A 14,918-nucleotide genomic window follows, 5' to 3' on the forward strand; every position below is an offset into this window, starting at 1 on the left:
ACAAATTAGTCAATAGCTTAACTGTAAATATTTTTTTGCCATTGTATCAACAATTACTCTTCACAAATCTAAAAAAAATGTATTTAACAATCCAACCTAAAACTTTTGCTTCATTTCATAAATTTAAGATTATTAATCTAAACTTCTACACATGTAATAAAACTAGAGAATGATAATTCTAATAAAATAAATAATATATAGTTATTCAAATAAAATCATAATAAACTTAAAATAGATAATGATGTAAAAGCTAACAATTTTATTAAGGGTATGATTGGTAAAATCAGAATAACTGAGAGTAAATCAAAATGAATGAATTGAAAGTAATAAATATATAAATTAGCTGAAACAGTAAGAAGGAATTAAAAGGTGGAAATGAACATACTCCCTTTATTTTATAATAAGTGTCATTTCTCATATTTTTTTCTTTTTACACAAAAAGTGTCACTTTACAATTCTACTAAAATTATACTTACTTTCAGCTGAAAATTAATTAAAAACTGCATTAATTTTATTTATCTCAAATACTATTGGTCAGAGAAGTGTAATTAATAACAATTTACATATATTTCTGTCACTTTCTTAATTTGTGTGAAAATGAAAAAGTGACACTTATCTAAAAACGAAGAGAGTAATTTTTTCCTCCACAAAACCACAAGGAACAAAAGCAAAAGGGTTTTCTCTTTGTTAAATACCAATCATTTTGTTTTTAAATTAGTGTCACTTTGATATTTTTCACACAGATTGAGAAAATGACATAAATATTTGTAAGTTGTTATTAATTAGATCTCTCTGGCCAATAATATTTGAGATAAACAAAATTATTTATAATATCAATGCAGTTTGCAATCAATTTTCAGCTGAAATAAATATAATTTGGATTGAAATTGTAAGTGGTATTTTTGTGTAACAAGAAAAAATGTTTGAATGACATTTATTATGTAACAGAATGAATAGTAGCTAGCATAAGACTATTAAAAAATATTAAATTTTGTTTCATCTGATTGGTAGAATTTATGCTGGAAGTGGAGTAAATGTTTTTCACCTATAATACTATTGTAAATTTCATCTGATCTAGTTGTGTTATTCATTCACGCCCTAAATAATTTGTGTGTATAAAAACCTTCATCCCTTAAAAGTATTGATCGTACTAGCAAGAAGAATCAGGCATATGGACCTTTCTTATCCGTAAATGTAGTCTACTTGGATTAGACTATGCCCGTCTTAGTCTCAGTAATATGGTCCATCCAGTTAACCTGGGGCTTAAATGGTAACATGGGAACATAGGAACATGCGATACGCAACAAAAGGATTGAACGCCAAAAAACATGCTTTATCGGTAACATGAATACAAAAAATATTTATGATGTTTGCTAAAATAATTAAACTACTACTCCCTCCGTTTCAATTTATTTGTCGTTCTAGACTTCGACACACAGATTAATAAAATATTTAATTTTGTATATTTACTAGATAAAAACATCATTACCAATACAACTAACCAGATTTCAACCAATAGAAAAATAGAATAGATTAAAAAGTCAATAAATTTTGCATTGAAATCATAAAACGACACTTATTTTGAAACGAAAATTTTGCTCCAAAACGACATATAATTCGAAACGGAGGGAGTATTTTTTTTATTAAACTAGTACTATAATCATCACTGATTCGAGTACAACTGCATTTAATCGATAAAACGTTGTGTATTGCATTGAATTTGGACCTTACCTTGTTTGAAGTAAAAGACGAGGATACAATTGTAACTTCCGTCCATAATCAGATGTTTTTTGTTCTGGTCTGAAATTTGGGACAAATATCAACCAGTGATATGATAGTAAAGCACGTACAATCACATTTCCCACGTTTTAAAATGCAATATGCATCCCCTTAATGACAACATATTCACAAAACTAACCCTGCAATAATAACTAAATCTCCAGACTACCCTTCACTCTTCAATCATACTCAACTTGGCAGCATATTTCCTCCTCCCGCTACCACCACCGCCTCGTCTTTTCCCGTTCCTCGTCTGGCCGTCGGATCTCACCGCCGCCACTCTCCGGGAAGAGAAGATAACCGGAGAGACACATTTCCGGCGACACCGACATTTATCTCGGCCGCAAGAATGACCGCTTCTCATAAGAGCAGAGCTAGCTTTAACAGCCAATGCAGCCATCTCCTCAGCTTTTAAAGACTGATGAAGCGAGCTGAGAGGTAAAGCAAAGTAAATCTGTCCAAGCTGAAGCTCCTCGTCGGCACTAGTGGTAGATACGACGTCGTCGAAATCCATATCATCTGAGTTACAAATGAAACACATTGGATTCTTCTGTAGAACGTAACCAACTTTGACTGGAGTCGTGAACTCCATCATCCTCCCGTCTTGCAAGATAAGCTTCGCCGTCGCCACTTGTGTCGTCGACTCGTACGAGCTACATATACCCATTTTGGTTGGTAGACTGGCTGAGTCGACTCGGTATCCGGTGAAAAGGAATCGTTGGAGCTGATGATGCGTAATGAGTTTGTGTGTATTATATATAAAAGGCCGTTCCACGTAGGATTCTGTCTTTTTGTGATAATGTTTTTGTTATCGAACTTTGAACGACCAGTGGGGGCAATGACAGGCTGTGTATGAAAGTTGGGAGGATGACAGCTTTTGTTGAGACTAGTCGACCCTTCGTTTAAGGGTATAATTACAAGTTTTGGGGACTGTGCTTATGAATCAAACTTATCGATCAGTTTGACTTATGATGTCATTTCTCCATAAATAGATAACTATTAATGAATGTATAAAATTGACATTGATCAGAGATGTGCTGAACATATAATGAAATTCAAAATAAATATGCTTTTTCTATTATTAATAGTATTCCGAACCTATGAAAAACTCAGACCAATCTTCATGTGAAGGTGCAATTTATGGATAGTATTATTTTTTCGGATATGCAAATATGCATAAACATAGGTGTTCAAGAATTTAGTTTTGCATAATAGATAGATCGAATCTGAAACGTATTAAAATCTCAAACCCTTTTCTTTAAAACTTGACCATAAGATCCTCTACAAGTAATATGTTTTTTCTGTAGAAGCATAATACGATAAAACGATACACTCTGCAGTACGTGTATTTTATTAAAACATACTCCCTTCGTTTCTAAAAGATTTATGTTTTTGAAAAATATTCGTTTCAAAAAAATTATATTTTTGTGTTTTCAATACATTGATTAATGATAAATTGTACATTTGAAAAATATAATTGTATTTATTAAAATCTTATTGGTTAAAAATTATTGAGAATAGTTCATTAAGGAAAACAACGCATTGGTAATTATAATTTTATGTTTTTCTTAATAATTGTGAAAAACTTAGAAGATACATTTTTTAGAAACAGAGAGAATAGTTACTGGTATTTTTTTAAAGTATTTTGGGTTGTTTACACAAAAGCAACTTTTTTTTTGTCAACTCCTTGTATTATTATTATTAATTAATGAAACCATTTGATTACACATCCTTGGTTCTTTTTTTTCTAGCTTCTTTAACATATCAACATACATTAACTAATTTCTAGAGATCTAAATCGTTGTGCTTCGAAATCTCTAGAATCTCCGGCACCATAGAGGAAATCTCAGTGTTGCGGGCTGCTTTGATGCCTGAATCAAACCACAAACTGATTCAATTTATCTAACTTGTGAAGGCAATAAAAAATATCTCTTTTACCACTCTACAAGTAAAGAGCATATGAATATGGTATATATATATATATAATTATATTTTAAATATATTACATGTCATGATTCGGATTAAGATACCTGAACCTAAAATTTCATTATCCAGATCTGCTGGATCCGGACTTCCCGGATATCCGTTTTTTCGGATCAGATCGGAACGGATACCGGATCGGATCGCAGGTTTTAAATCCCATGCCTCTAAGTTGTAGTACACAAAAGTATTTTACATCAAAAAGACAAAAATAAAAAATCATTTTTTACTCTATCGTATTTTGTAAGAAAACAAAGCCTTGTAAAGTATCCCAACAAGTATTTAATATTATAGTTTAAAATATTCAATAATATTGAAAATATTTATTTTTAATATTTGTTGAGATTTGCATGCCAAAAATGTTTTATCCATGTCGTTAAATAATAAACTTAACTATATAATTTCAAATTTTAAACAAAAATCTTTAAAAAATCATTTTAAAAAACTTAATGATGTTGTTTTAAATAAATTTTATATTTAATTATACCATTCAAACGGAAGATATATATTAGGAAGAAAAAATCAGTTTTGTGGTAACATTGACGAAAAGGGTGATATCATCAGCAACATCACCAGCAACGTATAAAAGAATATTTTGTGTGGAAGCACCTTAGCCTAATGGTTAATATCTACAGGCTTCTACACTGAGGTCTGGGTTCGACTTCCAGACTATACAATTTATTGCAGATTTTCTCAAATCCAGGTTTCAAGTCCCGGAAAGAGCGCAATTTATTTGGCAATTATGCAGATTATGGAAGGAAAGATTACAGGCAACTATGCGATTATGGAAGGAATGATTACAAGAGATCTTCAACATGGTGGAAGTAAATCTGGTCAGGCGTGGATCTTCATAGGACGGCTCATATGATGCAGTTAGGCGTAGATCTTCATAAGACAGGTAGTATTATCGGTTGTCGAATCGTCTATGTAATGTTCCTAATAATTGTAATATAATAATAAATCAGCGTTAAAAAAAAGAATATTTTGTTGAAGACAAAAAATGTTTTATCATCTTATTCAATTGTTACTCGCACTATTGTCATTCTACCCAAATACAGAGAAACTTATGGTTTTTTTTTATATTTCTGTTCCAACATTTTTGTTTGGTTCGAAAAATGCAGATCAAACTGAAATGCAGATCAAGCAGAACAAATGTAGATCATGCAGATCAAGCAGAACAAATGCAGATCAAATTAAATTAATAAATTTTTATATTTAAATAATTGTTAAATTTTAAAATGAAAAAATATAACTTATTATAAATTAGGCTTGTGACTTAATATTCGAGATCCGTTATCCGATCTGGAATCAGCTCTGAAATGCTTCAAAAACCGGATATTTGGGATCCAGTTTCGGATAGTGATTTCACAGATCCGACGGATCCGGATCCGTTCTGGATACGGATCTGAATAATAAAATTTTAGGACAAGATATATCCAAACCTATTTATATTTTAATCTATATTTATATATTTTATATGTATATTATATCTAATTTTATATAATAAAATAACTAAAATGTTAGTTTTATTAAATTTCAATGATTTTCATTTTTAAATAAATAATTTGAAATATGCTAAATAAATGGTTAATTAGTTTATTTTTAATATAATTTTTAAACATAAAAAAATATGGATCTGAATATCACGGGTATTTGAATTTTAATATGGATGTCCTAACCCCAAATATTTAGAAAATCTGAATCCAGATAGCAATTTTACGGACCATACGGATCCGAATATCCTAAAATACCATGTATATCTGATCCGTTTTAGATCTATTATAAATAAGTAATAAATATCATGTTGAAAAATAAAAATAATTATCGCCATTTTAATAAATATAGTGAAATTTTAATTATTTGAAAATTCATCAAAATTATAAGGAAATTCATGTTTGTTCTTATTTGTTGTGTTTTTATTCTATTTTAGTTCTTTATTACCATTTGATTCAACTACAGAATTAATATTTTTCAATTTTTATATATGTTATTGCATCAACAAAATTTTCATTTAAATTTTTAAAATATAAAAATGCATACATGTATATGTAAAAAGAATATGTTTGTTGATATTAAGTAATTATAAGTAATCTCTAACATTAAATATATGCTGTTAAAATATAAATTATCAAATATGTATGCATAAATTTATTAGGTTCTGTTACAAAAAGAAATGATAATAGCTTAAAAAAACTAAAGTTACTTTTGACCCAAAAAAAAAAAGAATCTACCCTTCCTATTGGGCATCTGCAATCGACAGCTTCCTTCCCTCCTCTTTTACTCTACAGTCTAAAAAAATAACACATTTGTTATCTGCATGCAGTACATTAATTTTTTATTATTTCTTTTAGATCTGCTTTTTCTTTTGTGAATGGGAACAAATTGCAGTTCATCCTGCATGTCTTTTTGCTCTGCATCTCTCCTGTGTTTTTCCTGTTGTACATTCATAGGCTTCGAATGGGCAACGCAGATCAAAAAATGCAGATCAAGCAGAACAAATGCAGATCATGCAGATCAAACAGAACAAATGCAGATCAAACTATTTCAATAAAATAGTGAGTGTTCAGATCTTCGGGTCGGATTCGGAGCGGTTTTTCGGGTCACATAATAACAAAAATTGTTAATAAAAATATATTTTAACTAAATCATATAATAAAATAGAGCAAAAAATATAGTTTTGGATATACATGTTTTTAAGTTAGGTATGAATCAGTTTTTATCGGGTCAGGTCTATTCGGATCGGTTCTTTTCGGATAAGGGTCTATTCAAATCTGTTTTTTCTGGTTCGGTTTCGGATCAGTTTTTTGAGTTGGTTCCGGATCGGGTTTTCGCGTCCATGTTAAAATTCTCAGACCTAATTAAATACTATCATTTTAATAAGTATAGTAAATTTTAAAATTATATAAAAATTCATCACAGCTACAAAAATTATAAAGAGTATTCTTGTTTTGTTCTTTTTTTTTGTATTTTTATTTGATTTTTGGTTCTTTCTTACCATTTAATTCAACTATAGAACTAATATTGTCAATTTTATATAAGTTATTGTATCAACAAAATCTTTATTTATATTTTCAAAATATAAAATACATAAATGCATATGCAAGAACAAAAAATACGTTTGATATTTCATTGATATTAAGTAACTATAAAATTACATGCAGTTAAATTATGAATTTTAAAATATGAAAGGATATGCATAAATTGATTTAATTAATTTATATGAAATTTTTATTACTTTTTTGAATAAATAATACATGATTTTTATTGATCATATATTTTAAAAGGATACAAAATATTAGAATATAGCAGTTTATAAGACAAATATTAGTTATTAAAATTATATTACTTATACAAAGTATACATGTGTCATAATATATTTCAAAAGAATAAGTGAAGATTAACTAAGTACTAGTGAATATAATATCTAACTTATTTTTAATCAAAGAAATAAAATATTATATTATTTATAGTTGATAGATTAAAAAACTACAAAAATTGTTTATTGGTCACCTGCATCATCACGAGCTCCCTCCTTCCCCCATTTGCTTGCAGTCCAAAATATCAACATAACAATAATCTGCATGCAGAACATTATTAATTTATTAATTATTTTTTGTTCTGCATTTAATTCATGAATGGAGATAAATTGCAGTTTGTCCTGTATTATAATTTCTACTGCATTTCTCCAGCTTTTCTCCTGTCCAACATTCAAAGCCATAGCCTATGTACAGTATGATGATGATGGAATGTGGGGATATGTATAAGTTGCATGATCTGAAATTTATTGCTTGATAGTAACATATAAGTAAATGAATAGAGACCATGCATTTTATATTATAAGTTGCATTTTATGTCGAATAGACAAAGAGATTATTGGGTTTCATAAACTTTAAACAACGGTTTTGATTGGTCAAGAAGCAACCATATAAAATCATTAATATTATTTAAGTTCATTGTCGTGTATGTAGGGATGGGATCACCACTAGAACTAGGAGATCTATTCATTTGATCCGCTTGGATAGATATTCACGAGTATATCTTATATATTAGAATAAAGGTTACAACGTTGATTTATGTAGTTTTTTTTAAAATAAATCTTAACTAGAAATCAGTTTTCATTTATTTATTATTAAAAATATGCTTAATAATATGTCACATCTAAATTAACCATCAATTCCTACAAAACCGAATCTCTTAACAAATTGATATTTAAAATGTTATCTTATATATTAATATAGAAGTTATGACGTATTTTTATGTTGATATTTTTATTTGGATCATCATTTAAAAAAACTTATTAGATATATTTTCCTAGTACTAAAATATTATAATATTTCTAATTACTTAAATAATAATATCTTTTAATTTAAAATATAAGTATCTATATAATATATAAGTAATCTCAAAATATATATTACTTATATAAAACAAATACCTCCAGATCTAGTTTCTATAATTATTTAGTAAATTAAATAGAGAAGTGATCTGCTTCATCAAGTCATCAACATTTATAAAACTAATTTGTTATAAACTTATTAACACCAAAAACCTAGCTATCACTAAACATATAACATACATGCCTGATAATATATGATCTGTGTAAGATGTATACAAACTATTTATCTTAGAAATATGTGCAATTCTTATGATCTTATCATAACTGTACATTTTTATTTGACACTGGAATATGAAGTAAACTAATCTATACGTAAAGTGAAGTAAATCACTGGTTGTTAAGACTGAACATTTTATCCGTTAAATTTGATTCGATTCGTTATTCGTTTTGTTTTGATCCAAAAAATCTGAATATCCGTAAACTTTGAGGCAAAAACAAATACTAAAAATCAATATCTGTTAAAATCAAAGTAAATCACAAATATTAAATTTTGGGAAATAAATATCCGATTTGATCTAACAAATATATAAATATATGTATATCTTGATTATATTTAAAGTTTAAATGTATAAAATTATATAATTATTATTTAAAATATGATTTGACAAATTCTATTCATATTATTATTACTTATATAAAAGTATTATATAAAAAGAAGAGAAAATATTTATGACAATTATATTTTTTCTTAAGTTTTGTGTTATTATAATTGTTAATTAAGTTTAGAAATTACAAAATATGTAGATTCATTATTTATTTAAAAATTATCTTGTATACCATGCAAAAATATTTTACAAAACAAATTTGTATCAAAATTTTAAGATTATTTATATTAATCAAAACATATGTGATATCCGTAAATATCCCTAAATATCTATTTATTTTTTGGTATTTTCCCGAATATCCGTATTTTTCCAAAGTAAATAAAAAAAAATTAAATATCTGTAACATATAAAATATATCATAAATACCTTAAAAATCGGATATTCGATCGGTATTCAAGCCTACGAGTTGTAGCTAACGAACGTTGTTGTTTTTGAATCTGTCACATTTAATTAGTTTTATCAAAACCGTAAAGTACACGAATTTAGGAATGTACACGCGGCTTTTGCATGACCAGAATTTAAACGAGAGAGCTAAATAAAAATAATGGGAAAATCGCATAAAAAACCCTCAAAGTGTCACTTACTAGCACTTTAAACCTTGAAGTTTTTTCACTAACACTTTTAACCTTCAAATTGACATTTGTATCATAAAAAACCTCCAAATAAAAAAATTGACCGGTTCAGTAGGTAATTTTTCAAAAATAATTATTTAATTAATAAAATAAACAAAATAAATAAATAAAAATCCAAAAAATAAATAAAAATCGAAAAAATAAATAAAAATCGAAAAAAATAAATAAAAATTTTAATTTTTTTGATTTTTTTTTCATTTTTGTAAATTTTATTAGAATTTTCGATTTTATTTATTTTTTGGATTTTTATTTATTTATTTTGTTTATTTTATTAATTAAATAATTATTTTTGAAAAATTACCTGCTGAACCGGTCAATTTTTTTGATTTGGAAGTTTTTTATGATACAAATGTCACTTTGAAAGTTAAAAGTGTTAGTGAAAAAACTTCAAGGTTTAAAGTGCTAGTAAGTGACACTTTGAGGGTTTTTTATGCGATTTTCCATAAAAATAATATGTGGCTTTCACGAGAACGACGGCGACAACAAAAATTGAGTGAATGGGACATATGACGTGGCTAAATCTGACATATGTCATAGTATTTAAGTACTGACGTGTTAAATCATTTTGACGTGTTAAATCATTTTGACGTGTCTCGTTCAAGAAGTGTGTCTCCTACCTGCCCGAACTGGACAAAGTTTGTTAAGTCTTTAATTGGTCAGTGATATCTCATCTCATATTATTGTTTATATTATCAAGATTTAAGTTACTAAAAATGTGTTGTGGATAATATTATTTTGGAAAATTCTAACTTTACTACAGAATTGATATTATTTTTCAAATTATCTGTAAAATTAATTTTAAAATATTTAAATTTATGATGAAAAAACTAACTAACTTTATTAAATCGTTTATGAATGTTTGATAGTTATTCATAAGTTTAACTATACTCTTTAAATACTATACCATAAAAGAAATAATCAATACATCCCAGAACTCAATAAACACCAGTCTATGATATTTCAAGCAGTCTTTTTTTATTTTTTTCTTATTTAGTTATAAGAGAATAAATCTCAGATGATAATATTTAAAAAGGTAAGTATATGAGAAAAAATGTGTTTGGTGTAATTTAAACTGATTTGGTCAGAACAATTTTTGCAGAACAAGCATAACATGTAGTAAATATGGTACAATATATACTTCCTTTTTAAAAATTGATAACACTAAAGTTATCATACATATCAAAAATTAAATTAAGAATACACTAGAATATATTATTTTATAGTTATAAAATTATTTAATATTTATATTAAAATTAAGTACACATACATCATTTTAAAATTAATAACAAATAAAAATATTATTTTTAAATAAGTGTAAAAAGTTATAGATGTAAACATATTTCCCAATAATATAGGACAAAACAAATGTTGTTAGAGCAGACTAAACGATTTGGAAAGTTGACAAAAAAAACGATTTGGAAATTAAGCTTAGATTACTTTGGAACCATTTGAATTTGGATGATTGAATGTTAATTTAACTGGGGTTGATAAACAATAACTATTTTTTGCATCGTATTTAATCGCATTAATTAGTTCTGCACTTTCAATCAAATAAAGCTTAAGAATGGTGAGAATGGTGAGAACTGATGGGCACCTTTTCATGTTACTATTCACTATTCAATGCATGCTCTGCTCTATATTGTTATGGTGGTGTAAAAAGAATCGATGGCTATTTTATGGAGTTTAAGTAATGGCTACTAAGGGCATCTCCAATCCTACTCCATTTTCTACTCCAAACATCATTTTGGAATAAAATCCTCTCCAACCTCACTCTATTTCCAACTCCAAAATGGAGCAATGGCTAGGGCTACTCCATTTATGGAGTAATCTTACACATTACTCCATTTTGGAGTTGAACTTTTTTTATTTATGAATTGGTCCTTTAAATCTTTAATGTTCTTATTTCTTACTTAAATAACATTTTAAAATGATACAACAACGTAAAAAATAAGTTATTCTATTATTTAATAATTTAACATAAAATGTATAACATAATTAAATAACAAAATAATATAAAATAAAATAACATAAAATAAGTGATTTAAATGTCCGATTTCAAAAAAATTGTTCGATTTAGAAATATCAAAGATAAAAAAACTCATTTTTCATTACGAAATGCATTAATTGATCATTTGTGGGAAAATATTTTAATGCTTATTATTGAACCAACTTATACATTATGTTTTATTCTATTTTTATGATTTTTGTACCTTTTAATAATAAATGTTTAATTTAAATAAATTATAATTTAAAGTATTTTTGCAAACATAAAATAGTTGGGGTTAATTAGTAAATTTTTATAAGTATAAGATATTATTAACAATTATTAACTATTTCGGAGTAAAAATTGAGTAATACATTGAAATAAAACATCACTTCATTTTGGAGTTGCATCATTTTGGAGTAAAATTTGGAGTAATACATTGGAGATGCTCTGAGCACATTGATGCCAACTCGAAGTGACTTGTATTCCCAACTAATAATCCTATATTTTTTAACAAAAAACTAATAATCTTATTTATGTTTTATATTTTAAATCAATTCACGAATACTTGTATTCCCAAATTCAACCTTCCATTATTAGAGTTGAGTATCGATACTGGTCAACTTATATTCGCTATTCATCTTGTACTCCACGTGATTTTTTAATAACTGTAAAAACTGTAAAACATAAATTATTTCGAAACAGAAAAATCATTTATTCGCATAATCAAGTACTTAAGTTAACTACAAAATATTCTAATTTGAAAACTTACAAGTATAATTTCTTTAAACAAATTTAACTACTTTACTTGTTTGAAGTGCTACTCATTTGTAGATTATTTTTTCTTAAGCAACATCTACATGAGTTTTCAAACCTACAACTCTTGGTCCACTTAACTTTTAAACTAGCTGACCATGATTCTTGCCAAGCAAGCAATTCCAGATGACCAATCCTTCGTATTTCATAGTCTAATTCCATATGTTGCATCCATTGCTTTTCGATCATTAATATAAAAACGTGATGTATATAACAGGATGTATAACTCGAAAGTCGAAACTTATACGAGTGGCACGGCAAACGTGATGGACCCATAATCCACAAGTCCCTAGAGTCGAAACATGGCTCTATTAAGTTGAATCGATCATCAAGTGACATGTGTTATATGGATTATACGAAGTACCTAGAAAGTTCTTAACTAGAACTCTTCCACGCCCTCCCATGTTCTCTTAATTTTCATCTTCTCTAATTCCTAGAAACTCATTGAGAACCTAAACGATGCTCTTGGGGTGGATAAAGATCGATCTCACAATGTTCTCATCACCGCAGATTCTTACTATTGTTGAAACGGTAACAAGACGGGTAATACTAATTTACTAGTCCATTTTGTTTACACATGTAACACATCTGTACTTTTGCTTTACAAGACAGGTAACATTTACTCTGCTTTTTTAACTTTCTCCTCTGTTCCATGCTGTAACTTGTTCTTCATTTTCAAAATCTTCTCACGACAGTTATCATACGCTTCGTTTGATCTATCTTTAAGATTCTTTGATAGCTTTTGTAGTCGATCTCCATTCTTCTCCCACAACTTCGGAACTGTCAAGCCGATCACTAAACCTACATATACCAAAGAATAAAAGAGTAATAGATTAGTATTACCTGTAGTAATATAGTTGAAACGGTAACAAGACATGTAATACTAATCTTCTCCCACAACTTATACCATATTCGTACTATATTCCTAATGTTGCTAGTTTCTTAAAAACATAAGTCAAATGCTTGCTTAATCAAAAGCAACGCAAAAAAAAAAACATACCATCATGTTTGATCAAGGTTGACCTTTTGTTTTGTTTGTCACAAACATACACTATATGTTTAAACCAAGTTGGTGATACAAACCATTAGACAAATCTGACGTATAGCATAAATAATCAATTTAAGAATCTAGTAGTTGTTATTTATGCTAAATAAAGTTATATTCTTGGAATATTACCGAGTTGTACTCTACCTAATGGATGGTCGATAAAACAAATCGTTTAATTACTTGCGTACCGATGAAGAGAAAAGTGTGGAAATCGAGAAGGTTTCCTATTCTTGACAAGATCCAGAACCCCAAAATGGTTCCAGCGAAAACAAACCATTCACTCTCAGCACCGACCCTGAACATCCATCGAACCATTTCTTCCATTAGCTTTCGGCACGACCCCACGGTCTCTGCTACAAACTCGTCCGACACTTCTAACCCTGACAAGTCCGGTTCAACCCTGTCCGAAAGTTGATAAACGCAAAAATAAAAACAGCTTCCCTCAGAATATAGACTTTAACGTCTTTCAACATGTCCAACTGCTTCAGTCAAAAAAAAAAAAAACATGTCCAACTGTTTAAGGAGGCGTTATTTAAATACTTGCTGAGAAGACGAAGTAAACTTCCCCAAAGGAAGACTATAGAGACGATGGCCATGGCTGCCCAAGAAACAATGGTTATAGAACTGAAACCATAAATATTGATCAAAATCCACGTCGCTGTTGAGACAAAAAGTACAGAGAAGGCTAGTTTCTTCCTCCTCCATAAGTAAATGTCCTCCAAAGTATCTTCTATGTAATTCATGAACCATAACAAAGAAGATATTAGAATTTGTCAAAAACTTTCAGATCTAATTAGTGAATGTTTTCTAGTTTCTAGCATTATGTTTCTCAGACTATTGCTCTTACCAGATTTAGGTGATGTATCTTTGGTCACATCGTTGGCCATGGCTTATGGTAATAGATGATGCTGGTAATAAAATAAGAAAATAATAGCTTACGATGTATATATTTGAAATGATTCTAGAGAATGGTTGTGTGTGAAAAAAACTCTTCATTAGTTCTTGATGTAACACGTCGTGGTGACTTTGCGGTGACGTGGAAGTCATGCAAAGTTGATATGTGTTTCTTTTTACGGAAACTATGTTGGACGGTTCGAAATGAAAGTAAACGATAGAATGAGTTGTATTAATTTGATCACCGATAGAACTTCGGAGAAAATAACATATCTTTTAAAAACAAAATTCGATTTCTGAGTTTATGCAGAATCAATGATTTTTTGGACAGAAGCCACATATCCATATCCAATTGTTGTAATTCGAATTGCATGGATTCTGAGTTCACCATAGCAAGTAGCCAATAAATAGACAAAACTATAGATTTTGTCCCTTAATTTCTCTTTCTTTTGTTGTAGAATTAAGATTATAGAATTATCTGTTGTTATAGTTGTAGATTTTAATGCTACAAAATTAGAAATATAGAATAAAAAAATTCGTAAGTATAGGTCTAAAAAACCTTCATGATTTACTCATGCATCTTCCAATACCAAAACACCAGTATTTTATTAAAAATAAGAGATTTGATACTTTATAAAATCAGAGATGTGAAAAACATTATAACCCTTACCAACCAAATCTATGATCTAAAAAATTATGACTAAATTATAAAAGAGAAATTGCTTGAAATACATTGGTTGAACACCATTTTTAAAAACAGTTGAACAAAAATATTTTAACACTT

The 14,918-nt window shown here is 28.3% G+C and overlaps 2 protein-coding genes across 3 annotated transcripts; both read right to left on the reverse strand.

Moving 5' to 3' along the window:
• Window positions 1-1,767: 1,767 nt before the first annotated feature.
• On the reverse strand, window positions 1,768-2,526 carry LOC108809907 (uncharacterized). Its single transcript, XM_018582042.2, has one exon. It carries the CDS (start codon window positions 2,444-2,446, stop codon window positions 1,952-1,954), a length of 495 nt encoding a protein of 164 aa, XP_018437544.1. The 5' UTR covers window positions 2,447-2,526; the 3' UTR covers window positions 1,768-1,951.
• A 10,193-nt stretch (window positions 2,527-12,719) lies between these two features.
• LOC108810960 (reticulon-like protein B13) lies at window positions 12,720-14,248 on the reverse strand. 2 transcript variants are annotated; one of them, XM_018583027.2, is made up of 4 exons: window positions 14,088-14,248; window positions 13,781-13,970; window positions 13,429-13,640; window positions 12,720-12,993 (listed from the first exon to the last, which is right to left on the reverse strand). In XM_018583027.2, exons 1-4 carry the CDS (start codon window positions 14,125-14,127, stop codon window positions 12,812-12,814), a joined length of 624 nt encoding a protein of 207 aa, XP_018438529.1. In that variant the 5' UTR covers window positions 14,128-14,248; the 3' UTR covers window positions 12,720-12,811. The 2 variants fall into 2 exon arrangements, with proteins under 2 accessions (XP_018438529.1, XP_056842855.1); XM_056986875.1 differs by having other exon boundaries at window positions 13,781-13,967; window positions 14,088-14,207.
• Window positions 14,249-14,918: the final 670 nt, after the last annotated feature.

This window comes from Raphanus sativus, chromosome 6 (assembly GCF_000801105.2).
Source record: "Raphanus sativus cultivar WK10039 chromosome 6, ASM80110v3, whole genome shotgun sequence".
Classification (NCBI taxonomy): domain Eukaryota; kingdom Viridiplantae; phylum Streptophyta; class Magnoliopsida; order Brassicales; family Brassicaceae; genus Raphanus; species Raphanus sativus.

Bases quoted from the DNA above. Each gene is read 5' to 3' on its own strand.
- LOC108809907 (XM_018582042.2), bottom strand. From the start codon at position 2,446: ATGGGTATATGTAGCTCGTACGAGTCGACGACACAAGTGGCGACGGCG.
- LOC108810960 (XM_018583027.2), bottom strand. From the start codon at position 14,127: ATGGCCAACGATGTGACCAAAGATACATCACCTAAATCTG. The intron at 13,971-14,087 runs GTAAGAGCAATA...TGAATTACATAG, and splicing joins AGATACATCACCTAAATCTG to AAGATACTTTGGAGGACATT. The intron at 13,641-13,780 runs GTATTTAAATAA...ACTTTCGGACAG, and splicing joins TTACTTCGTCTTCTCAGCAA to GGTTGAACCGGACTTGTCAG.